This window comes from Onychomys torridus, chromosome 12 (assembly GCF_903995425.1).
Source record: "Onychomys torridus chromosome 12, mOncTor1.1, whole genome shotgun sequence".
NCBI lineage: Eukaryota > Metazoa > Chordata > Mammalia > Rodentia > Cricetidae > Onychomys > Onychomys torridus.
In genome coordinates, this window is record NC_050454.1 from 70,925,883 (window position 1) to 70,949,740 (window position 23,858).

A 23,858-nucleotide genomic window follows, 5' to 3' on the forward strand; every position below is an offset into this window, starting at 1 on the left:
GCTATCCTTGTCCACAGCTGGCAATGGTGACCTTCTTGCTGGCTTTGACATTCCTGGACACCATGTGCCCCGTGGCTTACAGGGTGCTCCCGCCAGCTTTCATCTTCCCAAACACCATCCATCTGCCTTGTCTTGGAAGCGTAAATGAGAACCTGGCAAGCATTTGTGTTTGGTTAGCGTTTGCCATAGACGAGGTCCCAGGACTGTATGCTTCAGGGGGTATCCTCATCCTCAGATGTCTCCCTGTAGATGGACTTGTCTCCAGCACCAATTTGATGATGTCTGAAGTTGCCAATTGTGCTGGAGAGTTTTATGTCAACAAGCTAGAGTCACTGGAGAGGAGGGAACCTCAATTGAGAAAAATACCCCCATAAAATTGGCCTGTAGGGCATTTTCTTAACTAGTATTGATGTAGGAGGGCCCAGGCCACTGTGGGTGGGGCCACCCCCTAAGCAGGTGGTCCTAGGTTCTACAAAAAAGTAGATTGATCCAGGCAGTGGTGGCACATACTTTTAATCCCAGCACTGGGGAAGCAGAGGCAGTAGATCTCTGTGAGTTCCAGGCCAGCCTGATCTACAGAGTTGAGTTCCAGGACACAAGGCTACACAAAGAAACCCTATCTCAAAAAACAAGGAAGAAAGTGAAGGAGAAGTGGGGGAAGGGAGGGAAAGGGAGGGGAAGGGAGGGGGAAGGGAAGGGAAGGGAAGGGGGGGAAGGGAGGGGAAGGAAAGGGAAGGGAAGGGAGGGGAGGGGAAGGGAGGGGAAGGGGGGGAAGGGAAGGGAAGGGAAGGGAAGGGAGGGGAGGGGAAGGGAGGGGAAGGGGGGGGAGGGAAGGGAAGGGGGGGAAGGGGAGGGGAAGGGAGGGGAAGGGAGGGAAGGAAAGGGAGGGGAAGGGAGGGGAAGGGAGGGGAAGGGAGGGGAAGGAAAGAAGACTGGGCAAGCCATAAGGAGCAAGCCAGAAAGTAGCAATCCTCCATGGCCTCTGCATCAGCTCCTGCATCCAGGTTCCTGCCTTGACTTACTTCAATAAGAACCAGTGATATGGAAGCGTAAGCCAAATAAACCCTTTCCTCCCCAAGTTGCTTTGGTCATGGTGTTTCATCACAGCAAGAGTAGCCCTAACTAGGACACCAACTCAGTACATGGATTCTGGAATAATTCTGTGAAAGAAGGAGCCTTCCAGTCAAACCTTTTCTTGCTTATTCTTGGAGCGTGGAAGTTGTCTAATGGCATCAGAATTTTGTCAACAAACAGCTTAAAGGAGACATAACCCAAGAATTCAGCATCTACCTTTAAGTTTTTTAAAATGTTCTCTGTGTATATAGGTGCTTGGCCTACATGTATGTCTGTGCACCATGTGCGTGCCTGATGCTTACATGGGCCAAAAGAAGGCAATGGAGCCCATGGGAATGAAGTCACAGGTGAGTGTGAGCTACAGTGTGGGTGCAGGGAATAAAAACCAGGTCCCCTGGAAGACAACCCCCCCCACCCCACCCCAGCATGTTTATAGTAGAAACTTACAGCTATCACTCAACCCAGCACTACAATCATCACAGGTGAACAAAACTGAGGCACTGAGAGACTGGGAATCTTGCCCAGAGCCACACAGAAAATGGCAGAGACAGGAGCAGCCCCAGGGGCAGGCAGCGTCACTCCTGAACATGCCCTGTACCTAACCTCGACTGAATGGTGCAGGTGAAGGACTAGCTGTGGGCACCAGTTCCACAGATATGCAGCAAGAGTCTCAAGAGAGCCTCAATACAGCAGGCTGTTGGTTAGGGCTCAGTTTTTACTCTATGATTAAGAAGCACAGCAGGTAAGGTGGAGTGTGTCTGTGATCCCTGAGTTCATGAGGTCTAAGCGGGCTACATGAGACCTTGTGGAAGGCAGGGACAGAGGGAGGCTGGGTGCGGGGAGGGGGGGGGTAGTCATAGACTCAATGAGAACAGAGACAAGAAGTTCATCATATTAATTAAAAACCCTCCAGAGAATAGGAAGTTCCTTCAAATACACTTGATACAGAATTATCATATGACCCAGCTATATTGTGACTAGGACTGTTTCTGAAGAAGTATTAGTCAGCATACTGTAGATGTAACAGTCTTATAAAATAAGAAACACAGAGCCAAATGCAGAGTTAAAAGCCCAAGAGGTCAGAGCAGTAGCTAAGAGCTAATACTTAAAACCACCTTCTTACCCTTCCTGCCGCTGCTGTCCTTCCCCTCAGCAAGCGGCCTACTTCCTGTGTGTCTGTCTTTTTATTGACTTTCTGTTCTGCCTTCTCATTTGTTGTAAACCCAACCACATGACCTCCTCATCACTGCCTGTCTATACAGACCTCCAGGTCTTCTATGGTTGGTATTGAGATTAAAGGCATGTGTCTCCATGCTGGCTGTATCCTTGAACACACAGAGATCTGCTTGTCATGTGATCAGGATTAAAGGTATGAGCCACCACCACCCAGCTTCTGCTGTGGCTTGCTATTAGCTCTGACCCCCAGGCAACTTTATTTATTAACATACAAATAAAATCACATTTCAGTACAAATAAAATATCACCATAGCTTACAGCAGAGATTCTTAGACATCCATGTTTACTGAGGCCTTACTCACCATAGCCACGACAGGGAACCAGCCTAGATGGCCACACACAGGCAAAGAGAGAGAAAATGTAGCATTTGTACACAGTAGAGTTTTATTTAGCCATGAGGAATGAAATGATGTCATTTACAGGAAAATGAGCGGAGCTGGAGGAAGAGCATCGTGTTAAGTGAAGTAAGCCATGTTCCAGAGCGTCACCCATTTTCTCTACTCAGAGACCAGGTTGATATATGGAGGACAGGAAGTAGGATGGGGACTACACACGTGGGGGAAGAAGGAGCAAAAGGGAGTGGGGTCAGGAGAGTGTGGGGTGAAAATGAGCAGAGTGGTGCGCATGTACGGAAACATCTTAATGAAACACATAGTTGTCATGGTAACCAAAAGGGATGTTTTGTTAAACCACAAGAAATACGCACATGACTGTGTCCGTGGTAGGAGCCATGGTAGGACTGTGTGTGCCCACAGCTTGCCTTCCACTTCCCAGTAGACAGGGACCCAGCCAGTGGAGGTTTCCATGGGACGCCTGGAACCCACAACTTTGTCTTCCCACACATTTTGTTCTCCAATTATTATGTCTCTGCTAACTTTCACATTTCTCTGAAATAATTATCATTACATAAAACACTCTTCAGTATTTCTCAGCCTTTACTTTTTTTTTTTTTCCTTTTTTAAGAAACAGGTTTTCCCAGGCAGGATGGCACAGACTTGTAAGCTCAGAACTTGGAAGACTAAGACAGGAGGATGACAGATTCCAGAGCATCCTGGAGAGCATAACCAGGGGCTGGGGGAGGGTGGGGGTGGGGGTGGGGGTGGGGGGGGGGGGTGTAGTTAGAGTTTTTTTGCCTGGCCCACAGTCAGGACCCGCCAGGCCCATAGATGCTCAGACCCAACCAAGTAAACACACAGAAACTTATATTGCTTACAAACTGTATGGCCATGGCAGGCTTTTTGTTATCTACTTCTTCTATCTTAAATTAACCCATTTCTGTTAGTCTATACTTTGCCACATGGCTTGTGGCTTACCAGTGTCTTTACATGTTGCTTCTCATGGCAGCGGCTGGCAGTGTCTCTCCCCAGCCTTTCACCTCCCAGAATTCTCTTCTCTCTTGTCCCACCTATACTTCCTGCCTGGCCACTGGCCAATCAGAATTTTATTTACACAGAGCAATATCCACAACAGTAGGGGGAGGGTGGGGGGGTGGGGGAGGGCTGGGGGGGTGGGGGGTGGGGGAGGGCTGGGGGGGTGGGCAGCGGGGTGGGGTGGGGATGGTGGAGGTGGTGGTGGAGAAAATGTTGCTTTGTTGCCAAGGCTGGTTTGAACTCCTGATGTGAGCCCACGCGCCCGCCTCATCCTCCTTCCTTGACAGTCTATAGGTTGTGTACTCTTTTTAAAAGATGCCATTAGAGTTTATTCTCTGCTTTCAATGAAATTATTAGACATCAACAGCAAGAGAACCAGAACCCTAACTAAATAGTTTGAAAAAAAAAAAGTTTTCTAAATAACGTTCGTCAAAAAAGGCATCAAAAGGCAAATGGGAAGGGGGCTGATAGTATAGTTCAGCAGCAGAGTGCTTACCTACTCTGCACTGGGCTCTGGCTCTAGATCCAACACGAAAGGAGTTGGGGATTTAGCTCAGTGGTAGAGTGCTTGCCTAGCAAGCACAAGGCCTGGGTTCCATCCTCAGCGCCACAAAAAAAAAAAAAAAAAAAAAAAAAATAGATCCAACACCCAAACCCAAAAGCAAGGCAATTTTTAAGAATGCTACTAAAAGAGGAAGCATCTCAACCCAGCAACCATGGCTTCCGCTTCAAGAGACTAATAAGCAAATAAAACCCACAGTAAGCAAAAAGCAGGAAGTAGAAATCAAAATAATCAGGGGAAATAAAGAAAAGAGAATTAAGGAATGCAAAAGTTGGTTCCTTGGGAAATTTTCTTTCGAACATGTATCTTTGCCAGATATGTTAAGAGGACAGACAGATGAAAAGTCTGATAGTGGTATGTGTCTGTGGAACCCATGCCTCCTCTGGAGACAGAGACCGGAGGATTGCTGGAACCAGAAGTTCAAGACAAACCAGTCAAGACAGTGAGACCCTACCTCCAAAACAAAAAAAAGCATTGGTGTTGTGTCAGAAAAATAAAACTCAGAAACAAACCAGGTGATGCAGGCCTGATTCCAGCAGGAAGTGCAGGCAGTTCAAGGTCATCCTCAGCTGAGCTCAAGGTCAGCTGGGGAAGCAACAAGAGATTTTATCTAGGAAGGGAAGGAAAAGAGGGAAGGATGAAATAATTAAATAGAACTCTGTTCCTTTAAAAAATGTTATTACATTTATTTTGTGTGTGTGTGTGTGTGTGTGTGTGTGTGTGTGTGTGTGTGTAAGAACCACTTCTAAGAGTCAGTTCTTTCACTCCACCGTGTTAACCCCAGGGATCAAACTCAAGTCATCAGGCTTGGTGACAAGTGCCTTTCGCTGTAGCTGGAGTTTTCCTGGTCCTGCCTGGCCCACAGACAGGACAAATCTCTCTCACCCGCCAGTTCCGCAGCCACTTAGACCCAACTGAGTAAACACACAGAGACTTATATTTCTTATAAACTGTATGGCCACAGCAGGCTTCTTGTTATCTAGGTTTTATATCTTAAATTAACCCATTTCTATTAGTCTATACCTTGCCATGTGGCTCGAGGCTTACTGGTATCTTACATGTTGCTTGTCATGGCGGTGACTGGCAGAGTCTCTCTGCCTCAGCCTTCCACTTCCCAGAATTTTCTTCTTTGCTTGTCCCACCTATACTTCCTGCCTGGCTACTGGCCAATCAGTGTTTTATTTATTAACCAATCAGAGCAACACATTTGACATACAGAACACCCCACAGCATTTCCCCTTTGTTTAATAATCTTAAGAGTGAGCAGGTGGTGGTGGTGCATGCTTTTAATTACTCTGGGGGCAGAGGCAGTCAGATCTCTGAGTTCCAGGCCAGCCTGGTCTACAAATCAAGTTCCAGGACAACCAGGGCTACACAGAGAAACCCTTTCTTGAAAAACAAAAACAAAAAGATCTTAGAGTGAGAACCGAGTCCTAACCAATAACTTCCTATGTTGGGAGTCATTGCTGCTGCTATGGAACTGGATGTTCACAACTGAGCCATCTCACTAGGCCCAGAGTATGCACCTAACATAAATCCCCCCCCCACCCCACAGTACCTGGTGTTGACATAAAAACCACAGGTCTCAACCAGGCAGTAGTGCAGAGGCAGGAGGATCTCTGTCAGTTTGAGGCCAGCCTGGTCTACAGAGTGAGTTCCAGAACAGCCAGGTTGTTAAGAAACTCTGTCTCAAAAAACTAACTAACTAACTAAATAAATAAATAAATAATAAATAAAAGATAGATAGATAGATAGATAGATAGATAGATAGATAGATAAAAACCTCTAGTTCTCATCCTAAAAGGAGTAAGAGACAGTGTAGCAGGCTTTTTTGGACTGCCAGCCCCCAAATCATGACACAGAGACTTACTATTAATTATAATAATAAAAAAGTTCAGCCTATAGCTTAACTATTATAACTTAAACTAACCCATTTCTATTAATTTACTTGTTGCCATGTGAGTCAAAGCTTTTACCTCTCCTCCTGTATGTCTTACTGTGTTCAGGCTGGCCGCTATTGCCTATCTTCTTCCCTGAGGCCTCTCTGTGTCTCCCCCCCACCCCCAAGTCCCACCTAACCTCTCTCTGTCTAGCTATTGGCCATTGAGCTCTTTCTTTATTAGACCCATCAGGTGCCTTAGGCAGGCAAGGTGAAACAGATGCAACACATCTTTACATAATTAAACACACATCCTTACATCATTAAATAAATGCAACATAAACAAATGTAATACATCTTTACATAGTTAAAATAATTTCCATAACAAAACAGTTTATTCTGAAGGCATTGAGGGACCATGGCCCGGGAACACAGGTTTAGGTTATCCCAAGTTCCTTGGTCCAACATGGAAGCAGTTTCATGAAGGTTTTACAGTTTTACAGAACAAAGAAAGTCATAAATCAAGACAACTTTAAAATACATGGGTGGGCACACCAGAGAGGCAGGTTACAAGGAGATGGAGGAGCTATAGGCCCAGGACACTGTCTGATGACACCCTTAGCTCCTGGATTGGTGGAAGCCAGTGTTCTGCTGAGCTAATAGCTCCTAAGAGGTCTTCAATTATTATCATGAGGTGTTGGTTTAGATATGGAGTTGGGCAAGGAATGGCCATTTCAGAAGCTAAAACCAGCCCAAGATAAAGTAAAATTGCAGTGTCTCCACAGAACTGAAAGTCCCATCAGTCCGTCAGTCTCTGCAGACACAGACTCTCCCTGGAGTTCTGTTCATGGCACACACAGCTTCTCTTCAGGAACTTTCACTCACGAGGGTGTGCTGTGCAAGTGTGCTGTCACTGAACAACACTCCAAATCCCACTGTTGGATCCCTGTCAGTTTGGGACCAGAGGAGGACCTGGTCTAAAAAGTAAATTCCAGGACAGTCAGGGCTAAGCAGAGAAACCCTGCCCCACCACCACCACCACCACCCTGAAGAAGGAAAGAAAGGGGAAGGAAGGAAGGAAGGAAGGAAGGAAAGAAAGAGAAGGATGAAGGAAGGGAAGGATGGAAGAAGGAAGGAAGGGAGGGAGGGAGGGAGGGAGGAAGGGTTTATTTTGGCTCACGGTTTGAGGGTCCTGTCCATTGTGAGATTGTAAGGACATATGTATAAGACAGATGGTGGAACTGTCTGTAGTCAGGGAGCTGAGAGAGATGGACACTCTGGCTCATCTCATGTCGTTTCTCTTTGCATGTGTATGTGTGTATGCACATGTATGTGCTTACCATGTGTGGGGGGTGGGGTGCCTATGAGCGCAGAGGCCAGAGGCTGACATCAAACGCCTTCCAGAGTTTGTGAGGCAGGGTCTCTCACTTGAACTCAGACCTTGCCAACTTGGCTAATCATCTTGCTTCGGGAATCCCAAAGGCTGGGATTACAGACCAGCCACCCTGCCCCACATTTATGTGGACCTTGGGGATTTGAACTCTGGGCCTCATGACCTTTACCCACTGAGCCAGCTCCACAGCCTCAGCACATCATCCCATCCTGCCCGCGATAAGGATGGGCCTTCCCACCGCAGTCAGCCTAATGGAGAAAGTCCCTCACATGCCCAGAGGTCTGTCTCCTGGATGAGTCTAGGCCCTCTCCAGTTAACCATCTCAGACACCCTAGGCCCCCGCGGAGCTCATCTTTCTGACCTCGGGGTTCTTGTGAAAGAGAAGGTGAAGTCGGGAACAGGAGGCCAGGGCAGTTCGACAGGATCGGCTTGGGAAAAGCTGAATCACCGTGAGGACGTAGTTGTCCTTAAACCCTGAATCGCTAGCCAATTGCTGGGATCATCACAGCCTGGGATGCCATTAAAGATGGGAGGAGGTCTAATTTCATGCCCACACATTGGCGCGCCTGGAATTTTGTTCCTGAATTCAGAGTCACCTTGAGAGAGGATTCGCGTCGACCTAGACCCGAACTTATTAACCATCTACACACTCCTGTGCACTTGAGTAAAACCAACGGCCTGGCGCTGCTGGCTCCTGTAAACGGTCCTGTAAACACGAGCCTGCTTTCCCACGTGGGGGCGCGCCGAGACCTCCAGACGCGCAGAGCTCGCCCACACCTGTTAAACCTACTCCCAGGCTCTGTTCTCTAAAGCAAGCAGCCGGGCATCGGCTCCGCGGTAGTTCTGTGTTAAGTAATCTCAAGTGCGAGTTCCGCAGGAGCAAGCATTTACATTTTGCAGAAAACGACGGGCTCCAGCCCACGAGCTCCAGCTCAAGAAATTACGTAGCACTTGTTTTCCTCCTTTTGGTTTTTTTCCCCCCAAAATAGGTGCTTTAATCCGACGGCCACGAGTCCTGCTGACCCCTTACGGTTCCTTCGGGAGCAGGTCCCTGACCCACGCTCTGCTCCGAGCCGGTATCCCTGCTCCGGCGGGCGTGCGGGAGGAGGCGGACCCTTCGGGAACAGATGGCCCCTCCTCGGAGGGGAGGGACCGACTCCCAGGGCCTTGTTCTCGAGCAGTCGCCGCGCTGGGTCCCAGAACTTAGTCCTGCGCCACGGTTCTGGCCACGCGTGGCTCGCTGCCCAGCCGGCCCAGCAAGCCGGTGGTCCGCGTGTCCCTCCGAGATGTCGTCCTGCAGCCGCGTGGCGCTGGTGACCGGGGGTAACAAGGGCATCGGCTTCGCCATCACGCGTGACCTCTGTCGGAAGTTCTCGGGGGACGTGGTGCTCACGGCGCGGGACGAGGCGCGGGGCAAGGCGGCGGTGCAGCAGCTGCAGGCGGAGGGCCTGAGCCCGCGCTTCCACCAACTGGACATCGATGACCTGCAGAGCATCCGCGCCCTGCGCGACTTTCTGCGCAAGGAGTACGGGGGACTTAACGTGCTGGTCAACAACGCGGGCATCGCCTTTAGAAGTAGGTGCGGGGTTCCAGGAGGAGGTGCCCGGGGTTCTACGAGGGTGCTGGGCAGCGAGCGTTGGTGATCCGGGAGGGCTGCGCCATCCCCTCTGGGTGCGCCCGGCTCACACCCTGCGAGGCGGGTTCCCGCGTGCGGTGACACGGATGCGGGCCTGCCCGGGCGCCCCACTCCACGCCCTGCCTGCCCAGTCGGTCGGCGGCCTGTGCTGGCCTGTGAGCTGCCTGAGGCCCTCTTTGGAACTTTCAGCTGCGCCTGTTTGCAAGAAAACCGGCCTTCTGGGAGTGGGCCACGCCTTGCCAAGCTCATCAGCTTTCTGTCCCACGCACGAAGGCTTTTCTCAGAAAATGGGTTTCCAAAAGCGGTTGGCGCTTTCGCTTCACGCGAAACAAGGGCGCATTCATAGATGCCAGGGGACATCTGCTGAGGACAGGAAATGCGTCGCCCAGACACAATTAGCGCGCGCTGGCACGATAGTGGGTTTCCTACGGGCTTTATTGGAGCCTTTTGAGAGGCTCTAGCAAAAAGGAAGTGAACCCCGCTTCCCTCCTCCTGGGAGCTACGGTTTGTTATCAAACATGCAAGTGTGCTTTTGAAAAGCATCTTCCTTAAGGGGGGAGAAAATCAAGATCTTTTACTCTAACAAATGCTCAATTAGTAAAATTATCTATTTGTCACGTGCTAGGAGCAAAAACAAACAGGCCAGCTTCACTTAAAACGCTGGGAGAAGTGAGCCGGGACTGACAAGGGGCGGAGACAATTGTGTAGCAGAGGTCTCTATCCTGTTGGTCCTGAGCAGCCACCGGTGCTTTGGTGCCTTGCTTGAGACGGAAGGATACCTCCCACCAACCTGCATTAGCAAACTCAAGTTCACCACCCCAGCAACCTTGAGCCACTGATGGAGGAGGGATTTGTGAACTACGGCCCTGGAAGCTCCTGCTTCTGGAAGTGTGAGCGATGTAATGCATATGCATATCTAAGCTCCAGTTGTCCACACCTGCCGCATCAGAGCCTGCATTTCACCCAGTCCCCAGGAACCCCCTATGTGTATTTAAGCTTGAGATGGGGAAAAGCCCAACTAGGTGTTCTTGAGGTGTGACGTGAACACTGCTGATGAGAAACTTGGGGTGCAGACCAGAAAGTTCTTACCCTAAGCTCCCAATAGCTTTAGAACTATTAACGTCTAGTTTAAAGATTGTAAGATTGTGTGTGTGTGTGTGTGTGTTTGCAGATGTGAGCATCACCATGCCTAGCAAGACTGTTCTAAATTTAGCTTACTTCTCCTTTAATTGTTATATGATGGGATCCACCTTCTCACAAGAGTTTCAGAGAGAAATGTAATTCCTTTTTTTTTCTCTTACGCTTTTCAAAGTGGATGATCCAACACCCTTCGACCTTCAAGCTGAGACGACACTGAAAACAAACTTTTTCGCCACCAGAAATGTCTGCACTGAGTTACTGCCCATAATGAAACCACATGGTAAGTCCAGCGTGGGACTGATGTCCCTCAGGAAGCAGCCTCAGGTCCCTCAGACAGGGCCACCTACAGGAATCACCCAGGGCTGCTGTTTGTTCCTGAGCTGGGGATAGAGAACTGCCTTATTTTCTCAAAGTGTCTGGCTTCTCGCTGGAGCCTTTAAGCTGTGGTTGTCAGAACTTGGTGGGACAGATCATGAGCTCAACCCTCTGACACGGGATGTGGTCTGTCCCCAAAGGTCTCTGATGTCTGAGAATCCTCCCCAGATGTTGCAAGGATGGACCCACCCCTGACTTGTCTAGCATTATGACATTCCTTCTATTCCTTTCTTCTTGTGTAAAATTTCAAAAAACTTATGTGAAAACTTTTATTCTAGATAAAACTGACTGAGCAAATCCAAAAGAAATGCTCTTTGATGGGAAACTACCTACCTCCAGCCTATGAGTGTTCAAGAGATTATTAATTTTCCCTCTAATATTTATACCAGTACTGGTGATATACTCATGAGGACTATCTCATCCACAGATCCTGGAGCTGAGTTGGGATACAGAGATTAATTAACATTAATTAACTAAGTGTGGGAAATGGGCAGCTTCTCTGAGGATTTTCTTTTGCCAAGATTAGCTGTGATACTGGGGGAAAACCCTGTGGCTATTGTTTTTTAAGTGTAATTTTCAGACCTAGAGAAATGGTTCCACAGTTAAGAACACTTGTTCTTGCAGAAGACGTGGGTTCTGTTCCCATGGTTCCCATCACCCACATAGCTCACAGCCATCAGTAACTAGTTCCAGAGGATCCAACACCCTCTTCTGTCTTCCTTGGGCACAAGGCATGCATATGGTGCACATACATACATGCAGGCAAAACACTCATACATACACATAAGTAAATCTAAAACATTTTGAATGAGAATTAACTCAAGATACAAGAACTTTTCTTTCTCTGTTTTTGTTTGGCTGGCTGGTTTGGTGGTGGTTGGGTTGAAACAGGATTTCACTCTATAGTCTTGTCTATCCTATGTAGACCAGGCTGGCCTTGAACTTCTGATGCCCCCTCCTACCTTGCTTCCTGAACGCTTGGATTCTAGGGGTGCACTACCACATCAGTTTATCTGTAAGAAATTTTCCATCTGAAAAGTGTGGTAAGAGATGAACTTGAATTCCTGCCCACCCACCTGTTCACTCCCAACCTGCAAGACCACTCCTCCATCATTTCCTTAGAGGACAAGATCATAGAAAGTCTACAGGAACTCCACACCTGCAGTTCCCAAACTCAGGAGCCTGAGATTCTAGAGGTCAACATGACCTACACCACCTGATCAAATATAATTCATTCTATTGAAGTAAGAATCATAGCATCAGCCAGGCAGTGGTGGTGCACACACTCAGGAGGCAGAGGCAGGTGGATCTCTGAGAGTTTGAGGCCAGCCTGGTCTACAGAGTGAGTTCCTGGACACCCAAGGCTATAAAGAAACCCTTTATTGAAAAAAAATATATGTATATAGCATCAAATGTGAAGCAGACTATTTTGAAAGATAAAGGAAAGTCCTGTGGAGAGCGGGGCTTGGGGTTAACCCAGGATGCAAGAACAAGAGGAACCATGTCTTTAATAAGTTGGTGATCTTCTTCCCAAAGGGAAATCTGACTTATAGTATAGAAAGAATATTTGACTTTGCTAAAGGTGTGGTCACCGAGGGACACAATGCTAACTATCATGGCTCTTACTTTCTATCTAGCTTTTAGCACGTTACTTTTAAGGAACATGGGTCTTGCTTACTTGCCTCAAGACAAAAATAACTTAAGCAACAAATAAGCCATGAGAGGGAGCTACTTGCCTGTTCTCTCTAAAAAGAGGTGGGCAGTGTTTCTGGATGTATGGAGACACACACACACATCTGGTTATGAGGCTGACCTTTGATCAACCCCAGCACCTCCCACGCACGTACCCTCAGATCAAAGAGGACAGCAGACAACTCCCCATCATGAGGATTAGAATTCCTCGAAGGCGTCCAGCAGCTCTGACAATCATTGCTTGCTTTCTTCTCTGCCCTCCCTCTCTCCCTCCCTCCCTCCCTTCCTGCCTTCCTCCCTTCTATGTAGTCTTTGCAGACCTGAAACTGTGTAGCCCAGGCTGGCCTTGAACTCACAGCAGTCCTCCTGCCTCAGCACCCTACGTGCTGGGATTATATTATGAATCCAAATGCCTCTTTAGTAGCTGTGAATTTTCGTCAACGTGAATATCAATTCATAGTCATGAATTGGTTAATTAGCATGTTATTGTTAACTTAGATTAATGAAATCAGGACCAGGGTGGGGAACGGGCCTCCCTCCTGTGTGGATGTGGTTATCACTAGGCTAGTCACCCCCAGACATGGCCCGATTCTGGTTTAGGCACTTGGAGATCAGGGACGGAGGGCTGCCCACAGCCCTAGCCAACTGTGCAAACTTAGGGAACTGCGAACTTTAATCCTGAAGGAGAAGGGCAGGGTCCCTTGGGTGCAGGTGGTAAGGAGGTGGAGTTGTGTGTTGACGGAAGAGGGGTTTTTACAGAGCTGCCTACATGATGACTTGGGATAGTAGCAGTAAGTCTGCTGGGTCTGGACTGGGGGTGCGGGGGATTGGGGGAGGTCGTGTGGGGGTATAAGTGAAGCTTTCCTGTTATGACAGCTGCTTAAAATACAAAAACACAATGGCAGCTAAAGGGTGTCTGCTCGACCTGGATGGGAGTCATCGTTCTGAACAAAGGGAAAGGCAGGTAGCAGACACAGGAAGAAATGCCAATTTGCATAGGGCATCCCATCCTGATTGAGCAAGCTTTTAGGAGGCTGGTCCTGGCCTTTGAGTAGGATGTGTTTCCAGGGTGGTTTTTTTTGTTTTTGTTTTTGTTTTTAAACTATGGGGCTGTGGGTGGCCCCTGGGTCCCACATGTGCTCTGTGTCTTTGCTGTGAAAACATAAAACAGATGTTATCCTGAGGACTCCTTCCCTGATTCAGTATTTTAGTTCCCTTTTGGGTGGTCCCCAGCTGCCACAGATCTCATATAGACCTAACAACCATCATCTTTAAAGCAAGGCCTCTTAAACCTTTTCCATCCATGACCTTTATACTCTGAGGGAAATTTAATGCAACACCAAGAATATGAAATAGGTATATATAAACCAACATTTTCTGATAATGAACCATCAAGGCATTTATTTTAAAATAATTCATTTAGAGCTGGGGATGTGGCTCAGTTGGTAGAGTGCTTTCCTAGCATGCACAAGGTCCTAGGTTCAATTCCTAGTAATGTATATACTGGATATGGTGGCATATGCCTGTATTCCAGAGGTGGAGGCAAGAGGATCTGGCCTAACTCTAATGTCTAACCCTAACCCTCAACTATTTAAAGAGAGTTTGAAGCCAACCTAAGCTACATGAGACTCTATGAAGGGTGGGGGTAGATATGAAGCCAGGTGGTAGTAGGGCATGCCTTTAATCCCAGCACTCTGGAGGCAGAGGCAAGTGGATCTCTGTGAGCTCAAGGCCAGCCAAAGCAACACGGAGAAGTCTTGTCTCAAAAAGAACACACACACACACACACACACACACATACACAGAATTTTACCATTTAAGATTAAGGCCAATTTGCATACTAATGAGATGCATGTGCTTCTTTATTTACATAGAAGTTTAGATCTTAGTTGAACATTTGATGCTGTAGGATGCAGCATATCTTCAACATTTCCCAAAGTCAATCGGTATTTTGATTTTATAACCATTAGTGCCAAGAACACCTCTTCACATAAATACATATTACAAAATGGTGGAAGTATGTTGGGCCCATTTCAAAAAGCAGTTGGAAATTCTATGCTAAGAATGCATTTTACTAATTTTTATGAAACTTAAATCAGCAACTCCAGCAATAGTAGAATAGAATTGTTGTGAAGGAAAGCTTAGTGATAGAGATGTGTTTGTCCCCTTGGAATACACACACACACACACACACACACACACACACACACACACACACACGAATTGTATGTCTTCTAGACTTGCTTTCTATTTTTATTTTTTGTTTAATTTATTTGGGGTGTCCATTCATGCATATACGTGTGTGTGTGTGTGTGTGTGTGTGTGTGTGTGTGTGTGTGTGAATGTGTGAATGTGTGGATGTCAGAGGGAAAACCACAGGAATCACTCATCTCTTTCTACTGTGGGGCCTCAGAATGGAACTCAGGTCATCAAGCTTGGAGGCAAGTGCCTTTCTTGTCTTGGAGGCTCCACTTTCTATTTTTATCAGCAATTAAACCCAAACTGCATTGTGACTGTGGTGGGCACAATCCTCGTGGGCCCGCAGCGTGTCCTTTGTGATGCCATGCTCTTCCCGTGTTGTCTGTTGCAGGGAGAGTGGTGAACATCAGCAGTCTGCAGGGGTCCCAGGCCCTTGAAAACTGCAGTGAAGAGCTTCAGGAAAGGTTCCGATGTGACACACTCACAGAGGGGGACTTGGTCGACCTCATGAAAAAGTTTGTGGAGGACACGAAAAATGAAGTCCACGAGAGGGAAGGTTGGCCAAACTCAGCTTACGGGGTGTCCAAGCTGGGGGTGACAGTCCTTTCAAGAATCCTGGCCCGGCAGCTGGATGACAAGAGGAAAGCAGACAGGATTCTGCTGAATGCCTGCTGCCCGGGATGGGTGAAGACCGACATGGCGGGGGACCAGGGCACCAGGACCGTGGAGGAGGGGGCTGAAACCCCTGTCTACTTGGCCCTCCTGCCTCCAGATGCCACTGAGCCTCAGGGCCAGCTAGTCCGTGACAAAGTCGTGCAAACGTGGTGAACATCTGCTCTGGGAGTTAATGGTTTAATAAATGCTGGTGAGAGGCATGAATGGAGGCTGATGTACTTTGATTCTCTTTGCACACTGAGAAGGAAGAAGGTCCGTTTATACCTGTGCGGTTCCACAATCTAAATCTGAACAATTTGCTATGTCCAGACTCTTTTTGGTCCTTGACTTTTTTCATCCAGTTAATTGTGCCTGCTTTGTTTTTCAAATTTAAAAAAAAAAAAAAAAAGGTTTGTTTTTATTTTATGTAAATATGTGCAAGTGTGTGGATGTGTGTGTGGTGTATGTGTGTACCATGTGCATGCCTGGTGCCCATAGAGGCCTGAAGAGGGTGTTGGATCCCCTGGAACTGGAGTTACTGAAGTAACAGGTGCTTGTGAAGGACCCCTTCAAGAGCAACAAGCACTCCTAACAACCAAGCCATCTCTCCAGCCCCTCAGCCTGCTTTTATTTCACTAACTCCAACATCCATTCAGCCAGGCTGTAGCCCCTACATTACTAATGGTCTCAGGGAGCTTCTGAGGAGCTTCCACAGCCAAGTGTCCCCCTGCAGCGAGCCTCCAGGGTCCTGCTGCTGGTGGGGACGTAACGAGGAAGCTCCCAACTTTACAGGAAGTGGAGAAATCAACTGCCTCTTTTCTGTTTCTGCTTCCTCTCCAGCCAATCCCAGCTTCCAGGATGGAGCTGTGAGGCTTAGGAGACTCTGGTCAGCTGCAGGACACAGAACACCGGGTGGATATGCTGTCCATCCCCCCCCCCCCCATCCTCATGGTTGAGTGACAAGTGTAGGTGACTTGGTCTCCAACTAATAAAAGCAGGACTGGTTGAACTGGCTTAGAGCTCAGAATGGCCACACCCCAACCATGTGGTCAGAGGCACAGACCCAGGCAGGCCATAGAAAGAGGGAAAAAAAATAGGTCAACCCTTAAGAGGAGCATTTACAAAGTGGTGTGGGGACTAGTCCCCTTCCCAAGATGTCTCTTCCCTTGCCTGAGAGTTCCTTCGAGCATGGGCATCCAGGAGATGCTGCAAGATACTCTCATGTGCTTAGAGAAAATGATAATCAGGCTTAGAATCCAAAGGAGAGCAAAATCATGACCTAAAGATGCAGCATTTGCTAACTAGCCTGTGTGTCATGCTGGTGTTTTCCAACATGGCTCTATGTGACCAGTGTGGTAAGGCACTGTTGTTGATGACACTATCATTTTCCTTTTTGTTCCTTCAGTTTGTTGTGTTTTGGTTTTTTTGTTTGGTTTTTTTAGGGGGGAGGGTGTAGCATACAAAAAAGGAAGTGTCGGTGACATTGCTACATATATATACTATTATATTTGTGTTCTTTAACTGTTTATTAATATGGATGTGTGTGTGTGTGTGTTAATGCCATGTTATGAGTAAAGTCATGACATCTGCATGTCACAGTATGTGTGTGGAGGCCAGAGAACAACGTTCAAGCATTGGTTCTCTCCACCATGGTTGCCAGGGATCTGAGGTCTTCAGGTTTGTATGACAAGTGCTCTTACCTTCTGAGTCATCTTGCCAGCCCAATTTTGGGAGTTTTTTTTTAAGATGGGCACTGTAAACAGATTTTTTTTTTCTGTTCCGCCTGGTCCCAGGCCACAGCCGTTTTCAAATAATCACTCAGAGGCTTATATTACTTATAAATGTTTGGCTAAAATGGCTCAGGCTTATTACCGGCTAGCTCTTACATTTAAGTTAACCCATTCCTATTAACCTTTGTATCGCAAAGTGGCCCATGGCTTACCAGTGCTCTGGCATCTTGCTCCTCTGGTGTCTGCCGTGTCTCTCCTGACTTCACCCTTCTTCATCTCTGTCTTCACTTTGACTGTACCACCTAACCTTATTCTGCCTCGCCACTGGCCAAAGAGCTTTATTCATCAACCAGTGAGAGTAACATATATTCACAGTGTACAGAAAGACCTCCCACAGCAGGGGCTTGCTCTGTAGTCCAGGCTTAGAGCTGTGTTGCCCAAACTTGTATCAGAGCCCTGTTCCAGCCTCTCGAGTGTGATGAATTACAGGCATGAGCTACCATACCCTACATTTACTCTTAGTTTTCAAATGAAGATATAGAATCTTAGAGACCTTAATTCACTTGTCCTGGATCACACAGCTGTGGAGAACAAGATATATCCAGGACTGTCTGAATAAAGTCCTTTGGTACCTGACACCGGGCACATCTGGTTTCTGTTAGAAGCCATGGTGTGGTGGTTTGAAAGAAAATGACCCCCATAGGGAGTGGCACTATTAGGAGGTGTGGCCTTGTTGTAGTAGGTGTGGTCTTCTGGAGGAAGTGTGTCACTATGGAAGCAGGCTTTGAGGTCTCATGATCAAGCCACACCCAGTGTCTTAGTTCACTTCCTGTTGCCCTTGGATCAAGATGTAGGACTCTCAACTCCCACTCCAGCATGTCTGCCTGACACCACCATGTCCCACCATGATAATAACGGACTAAACCTCTGAAACTGTAAACTGTCACCTCAAATGCTTTCCTTTATAAGAGTTGCTGTGGTCATGGTGTCTCTTCACAGCAATAGAAGTTACCCTAAGACACATGGGTAACTTTGGTGATATAAAACTTGAGGGAGATTTCAGGGTCTCTGTGACCTTCACCGGCTGTAGAAAGACAAGCTACAGTAATTTACCTCAACACTCAATAGCCACGTTCAAAACTCTGGTGTTTTGACCCTGTATGCTTTATTTTAGGCATATTTAAGCACAGCACAATTTTGTGAAAATTATTCTGGTGATAATTAACTCAATCCCATGTGCAGAACAAATCATACATAAATCTCCTTGAGGAACAAAGTAAGCTAAATGCAGATCAGATATGACTACATTGAAAAGCCCATAAAGAGAGGTTCTATAGATTGACTGAGAAAAATAAATTTACCATAAAGGTCTGGGGGCATGTCCTGAGCTGGAGACGTCTCTATGCACACAGACAGAGCAAAGGCTAAAAAGCATGTCTACTCTAGCTTTCTGGGCAGATGACAGATATTAGGTTCCTTCTCTTGAAGGAACAACCCTGTGTGCTGACATTCCCGGCTCCCTTATGCTTATCTGTGAGCACTAAGACCCTGTGCCTCCTCCTAGGTGAAGATACACCTCATCTAGCTAATCTCTAACCTATTTGGTCATTATGGCCTCAGATTGGATACATCTTTCTACATAGAAAAGGATGATTCATTATCATCATCATCATTATGATAATTATTATTTTGGTTTTTTGAGACAGGGTTTCTCTGTGTAGCCTTGGCTGTCCTGAATCTTGCTCTGTAGACCAGGCTGGCCTCGAACTCACAGAGATCCTCCTGCCTCTGCCTCCCGAATGCTGAGATTAAAGGCGTGAGCCACCACCGCCCGGCAGAAGGAATGATTCTTATTGGGCTTGCCCCACATGGCTCTCTCAGTCTGCTTTTTAATTTTACCTGCTCAGAGGTGGCTTCACCCACTGTGAGCTGGGCCGCCCACATCAATCATTAACACCATACAGATGTGCCCACAGGTCAGTCTAATGGAGGCAATTCCTCAATTGAGGCAGGGCCAGGTGGATCTCTGTGAATTCAAGGCCAGCCTGATCTACAGAGCTAGTTCCAGACCAGCCAGGCCTACACGGAGAAACCTTGTCTCAAAAAGCCAAGAAAAAAAAGAAGAAAGAAAAGACAAACACTACCAATCGTTTCCCTGCTTTGTACAACTTCTAAGACGAGAGAGTTCATCAAATCTTCGCTAGGAAGTAATTTTCCTGAAATCAACATTTCCCTGTTAAATTGGCTCAAGTCTTTGCTTTCCCACTCCTTCCATTTTAAAACCATTCCTAAAACCCATCACTAGAAGGCTAGGGCCTTGTATCCAGCAAATAGATGGAATAAACGTTCGCAACCCAGCCCCACCCCCCCCCCCTTTTTTTTTGAGCTGAGGCCCGAACCCAGGGCTTGTGCTTGCCAAGCAAGCGCTCTACCACTGAGTTAAATCCCCACCCCCTCAGCTGTTTTCTCAAATAACCCAGGACCACCTGCCCAGAGCTGACCCCACCCACAATAGGCTGGGCCCTCCCCCATCAATCACTAACTGAGAAAATGCCTTACAGCTGGATCTGATGGAGGCATTTTCTCAGTTGAGGTTCCCTCCTCTCAGATGACTCCGGCTTGTGTCAAGCTGACATAAAACCAAGCCAGCACAGAAGGCTCCTTCTAAACTTTCATGGACTGCCCCAGAGCAGCTCTAAAACCGAGGGACAGACAAAAGGGGAAGGCCACCACTGAACTGACAATCTTAGACAGTAGGCAGCGCTGTTGCCGCTGGCTGGGAGCTGCAGCTGCAGGGATCCAGACAGGGTCAATGTCAGGGTGAGCCCTGCGAGCTCCCAGACCCCACCACTCTTCTTGATCCGTAGCCGTCAGGCCCGGTTGGGTGAACCCGGAGATGTTAACGTTCGAGGATGGAGAGCCACCTTAACCCGGAGTGTCCCAGCCTCCCGCTCCCCGAGCTTGGGATTCTTCCTGCCTCCTCCCCGCGGTGGAGGATGTGGGTGTGGCCCTGACGCAAAGCCTGGGAACAGCCCTCCGTGGGACAAAGAAGCAGGGGCGGACGACTCGGGGCAGGCCCTGACTGACGTCCTCTGTCCTTTGGTTGTGTCAGGAAAGCCCAGGGCTACCTGCCCGTCCGTGGGAGGCTTGCCCGGACTGCACCGCGAGGCCACGCCCACCACGGGCAGCCCTGGGCCGCTCTGATGCGTAGTCTAGACCTCGCCCACACAGGCCTCTGACCCCCCCAGGCCCCGCCCTCCAGCCGTCAGCGGGGTCTCTAGGCACCCCAGAGCCCCGCCTTTGAGACGCGAGGCCCCGCCCACCCTGCCCAACCTCCTCCCACCCCGCCTTCGGTCTCCGCCCTAGGCGGTCAGGGCCCCGCCTCATCCCGCATAGGCCACACCCACCCACCATCAAGGCCCGCCCACGCGCCTAGATTCCCGCCCACGAGGGGGTAGAGGCACCATTATCAGGTCGAGGCCCCGCCCCTCCGCCCCCGCTCACGCGCCAAGGTCACGCCCCCCCCCCCCCGCTCACCATGGTCCCCGCCCAGTCACCCCGAGGACCCCGCCCCTCGCCGAGGGCCTGCCTCCTGGTCCCGCCCCGTCCCGAGGTCCCGCCCCGCTCCCGAGACCCCGCCTTCCGGCCCCGCCCCCAGCCGCCGGGTCCCCCGGGGAGTGGCGACGGAGGCTGGGCTGAGGTCCTGCGCTTCCTCCGCTCGCAGCGGTTTCGCAGAGCCGCTGTCTCCCGCAGCCGACAGGCTCGCCACACGCCCGCCGCCGAGGTCCACGGCCGCCGGTAAGTCTCGTCCCCGCGGGCCCGGGAGCGGCGGATGCGCAGGGCTCGGGCGGCGGCGCGTCTGCTGCACTGCGGGTACGGCCGCGCGTGGGTGTGGGCTTCAGCCCCGGCCTTCTGCGCCTGGGCAGGGTCCCTGCGAGCAGGTGGAGGTCGGCTGGCCACCCCTCTCCGCCTAGCCGGCCCAGGGCGGTTCTAGAAGCTCAGCCTTGGTGGGGCAGGGCTGCCCGGTTCCCCACGGGGTCCCAGCTTCCGTGCTTGTGCACCAGCCAGCCTGGCTCTGCGCCTGAGGATTAGCCGCCCAGGAGGTTCTCACCCGGTGGGTGACATGGGTGACAGCGATCTCCCTCGCGGGAGACCTGTCTAGGGTTGTTTGTTGAGGACACCCCACATTTAAAAGCTATTGCTGTGAGGTGTCAGGTGTCTGCTTTTTTTTTTTTCTAGTGCCATTTGATCTCTCTCTGAAAGGACGAAGTCAAAACTGGGCCAGTTGGTGAAGAGGGTTGATGTGCTGTAGACGCAGGGACATCATCTACAGGTAAATGGGAAGGCTGCTTGCTGGTTCTCGGTTTTTACCGTGTTCATCCGACTCCTTCCTTGTGAGCGTATTTACAATCGACTTCCGGATCTAGCAGATGGTTTGGGGTTTTCATTTGAGCTAAGAAATTAGGAATGGTGATGTGAGAGAGCTCTTCTGACGCTTTCTGTTTTAAGTTTAATGACTCGGATGCACAGGTGCATACACCTGTTCCTTTGTATATCACATCGTAGCACATATATTTTATATATATATATATATATATATATATATATATATATATATATATATATATATATATATATATCTTACTTAGCACTATCAGTTTTAGCATCTCACAAAGGTGTCCAGGATAGCTTGCATGCAGAGCAGGATAGAGGTTGACCTGGCCATTCTTTGCACTGGTATAACAGAGATTCCCTCCTCTGAACTGAGCCTGAATCCTACATATACCACTAATTCCTCATATTCCCATCCCTCGGCTGGCATGTCCCTCATGGAACTCCAGTGTATTTCATAAGTGAGAGATATATTGAGCAGACACCGACTCTGTGTAGTTTTGTAATTCCCCATGCCCCATATTTTGAAGGTGTTTCAACAGCTTGCATGAATAACTTCTAAGCTTCTTCGCTGTACTGTTATTCCCAGCTAGCACTTTCTTCCAGCATCAGACCATAACAGAGAACTGCACCTGCAGCCTTCATCCGTGGCTGAGAGCCTCCTTGCCAGGAGCAGCCAGGCACTCGTGTCCTGAACACTGATCTTATCAGTGGTGGCTTTCTTCCTGGTAACACAAGAGTCCACACCTGTGGACTTTGAAGACAAGTCTGCCGAGAGTTAGACTTCCTCTTCTCTTTCTTCTTGTCCAGCCTGACTCCGTGTGTGTGTGTGTGTGTGTGTGTGTGTGTGTGTGTGTGTGTGTGTAGCAAACTTGTGGGTTTCATTTCTCAGGAAGGCCATCCATTTTATTTTGAGGCAAAGTCTCTCCTTAAGCCTGGAGCTCAGGTTGTGTTGGGCTTCTGGACAGAGAGCCCCGGTGCCTGGATCCCAAGAGTGTAACCCACTACATCTGGGGGTGGAATTCAGATCCTCAGCGCTTTCCTGGCTCCAGTCCACCCTCGGTCACCGTATGCCAAATTCAGCTGCAACCATTTAAGTAATTCCTCAGTTAGTCCCGCTCAAGTGTCCTTCCCTGGTTCTGGGACACTTAATAAACAAGCTGTCTGTCCATAGGATAATTCAGGACTGCAGTTATGCTGGAGTTCAGACTGGAAATTCCTTAGAGAAAAATGGGGGGTGGGGTGCTCAGCTATAGACTTATTGTTATAGGAACTTCATAGACTTGACTTGGTAAAATAAGTCGCTGCCTCAGTTTGGTACCTTTTCACTCTGTTTTTAGAAAGTGTTAAGCTTGTTATTTCAGAAAAAGCTTACAGGTCCTCCTGAGAGTGGATTTTGCGGATTCATTTGCGTAGTGTAGCGCAGAGGCGCTGTGGTAGGATGAGTCTGTCTTGCTCTGTACGGTGTGAAGGGAGCAGAAAGGGGAGCCTTGTAGACTGGCGTTAGTGTAGGGAGTGCTGTGTGAGAACATGGGTGGGGGGGAGAATGAGAGTGAGTGGGAGACTCTGGACACCTGCAGGGGGCAGGGGGCTTGCATCTCGGGACAGAAGGACAAGGCAGAACCAGCAGGACTTGGGTTGAGTGTGGCAGGCCAAGGGAAGGAAGAGTCTAGAGGAGCATGTCTGGCCACAGAGGGGCCACCTTCTACACAATGGGAAGATGAGGGAAGAGTGTGCTGAGGGATGGAATTCAGTTTAGGTTAGCTTTAAAAAAGTGTTAATTTGGGTATAATTTACAGACTGCAAAATTCGCCAAGTGTATAATTCAGCGATTTTCAGTAGATTTACAGAGTTGAGTAGTGATCGTCATAACCACATTTCAGTGACCTCAAATGACCCTATCGTTGTCTGTTTCTGGTCTGCCGCAGGCAACCACTAACCTGCTTACCATCACAAAAGACTTGCACACCTTGGGTATTTCATACAGATGAAGTCATACAATATATGATCTTGCTTGGCTGGACGTTTCCACTAAGCTTCTACTTTCTTTCTCTCCCCTGCACCCTGCAGCATCTCATGCCCCCTTCCCCCAAGTCTACCTGTGTCTGTCTGTCTCCATCTGTCATGAGCCCCAGGATCTCATGTGTCTTAGGTTGTTCTTGAAATCACTGTGTCTCTGAGGATAACCTTGAACTCCTAATGCTCTTGCCTCACTGCCTAGTGCTGTGATTATAGGCATGCTCACCACGTCTAGCCCAGAGTCAGGTTGCCAGGCTCCTATAATAAGTACTTTTCCCTACTGAGCCATCAAGCCGGCTCTCTTACTGGTTTTTGTGGAGAATATTTCCAGTACCCTCGTCTAGTTGTAGATGATTTAACTGCTAAGTGGACCCTTCGGGTTGAAAGTTCTCCCTTAGGCTTGTGATGGGAGGGGCCTTTTGCGTTCAGAATTACCAGCCAACAGTATGGTGTAGTCTTGCTAGTTTCTCTCCTAGAATTAATTCTGTCTGTTAGACAGGCCCTAGC

At 48.7% G+C, this 23,858-nt stretch overlaps 2 protein-coding genes across 10 annotated transcripts in view; both read left to right on the forward strand.

The window, feature by feature from the left end:
• The first annotated feature begins 8,636 nt into the window (after positions 1-8,636).
• LOC118594326 (carbonyl reductase [NADPH] 3) lies at positions 8,637-15,439 on the forward strand. The gene is made up of 3 exons (XM_036204195.1): positions 8,637-9,089; positions 10,463-10,570; positions 14,948-15,439. Exons 1-3 carry the CDS (start codon positions 8,642-8,644, stop codon positions 15,382-15,384), a joined length of 993 nt encoding a protein of 330 aa, XP_036060088.1. The 5' UTR covers positions 8,637-8,641; the 3' UTR covers positions 15,385-15,439.
• Positions 15,440-20,567: 5,128 nt separating this feature from the next.
• Dop1b (DOP1 leucine zipper like protein B) overlaps positions 20,568-23,858 on the forward strand; it is a 106,779-nt gene continuing 103,488 nt past the window's right edge. For 4 of the 9 annotated variants that reach the window (XM_036203367.1, XM_036203369.1, XM_036203370.1 and 1 more), the window contains exons 1-2: positions 20,570-20,738; positions 21,180-21,273. The gene's annotated coding sequence lies outside the window, so the exon portion shown is untranslated. Of the gene's footprint in view, positions 20,739-20,977; positions 21,055-21,179; positions 21,274-23,858 lie in introns of those variants that run through there. The other 5 variants (XM_036203373.1, XM_036203374.1, XM_036203375.1 and 2 more) reach the window with 3 other exon arrangements.

Excerpts from the sequence above, each read along its gene's own strand:
- LOC118594326 (XM_036204195.1), top strand. The coding sequence starts at position 8,642 with ATGGCCCCTCCTCGGAGGGGAGGGACCGACTCCCAGGGCCTTGTTCTC. Across the intron at positions 9,090-10,462 it reads CGCGGGCATCGCCTTTAGAA|TGGATGATCCAACACCCTTC; the intron begins GTAGGTGCGGGG and ends CGCTTTTCAAAG. Across the intron at positions 10,571-14,947 it reads GCCCATAATGAAACCACATG|GGAGAGTGGTGAACATCAGC; the intron begins GTAAGTCCAGCG and ends TGTCTGTTGCAG.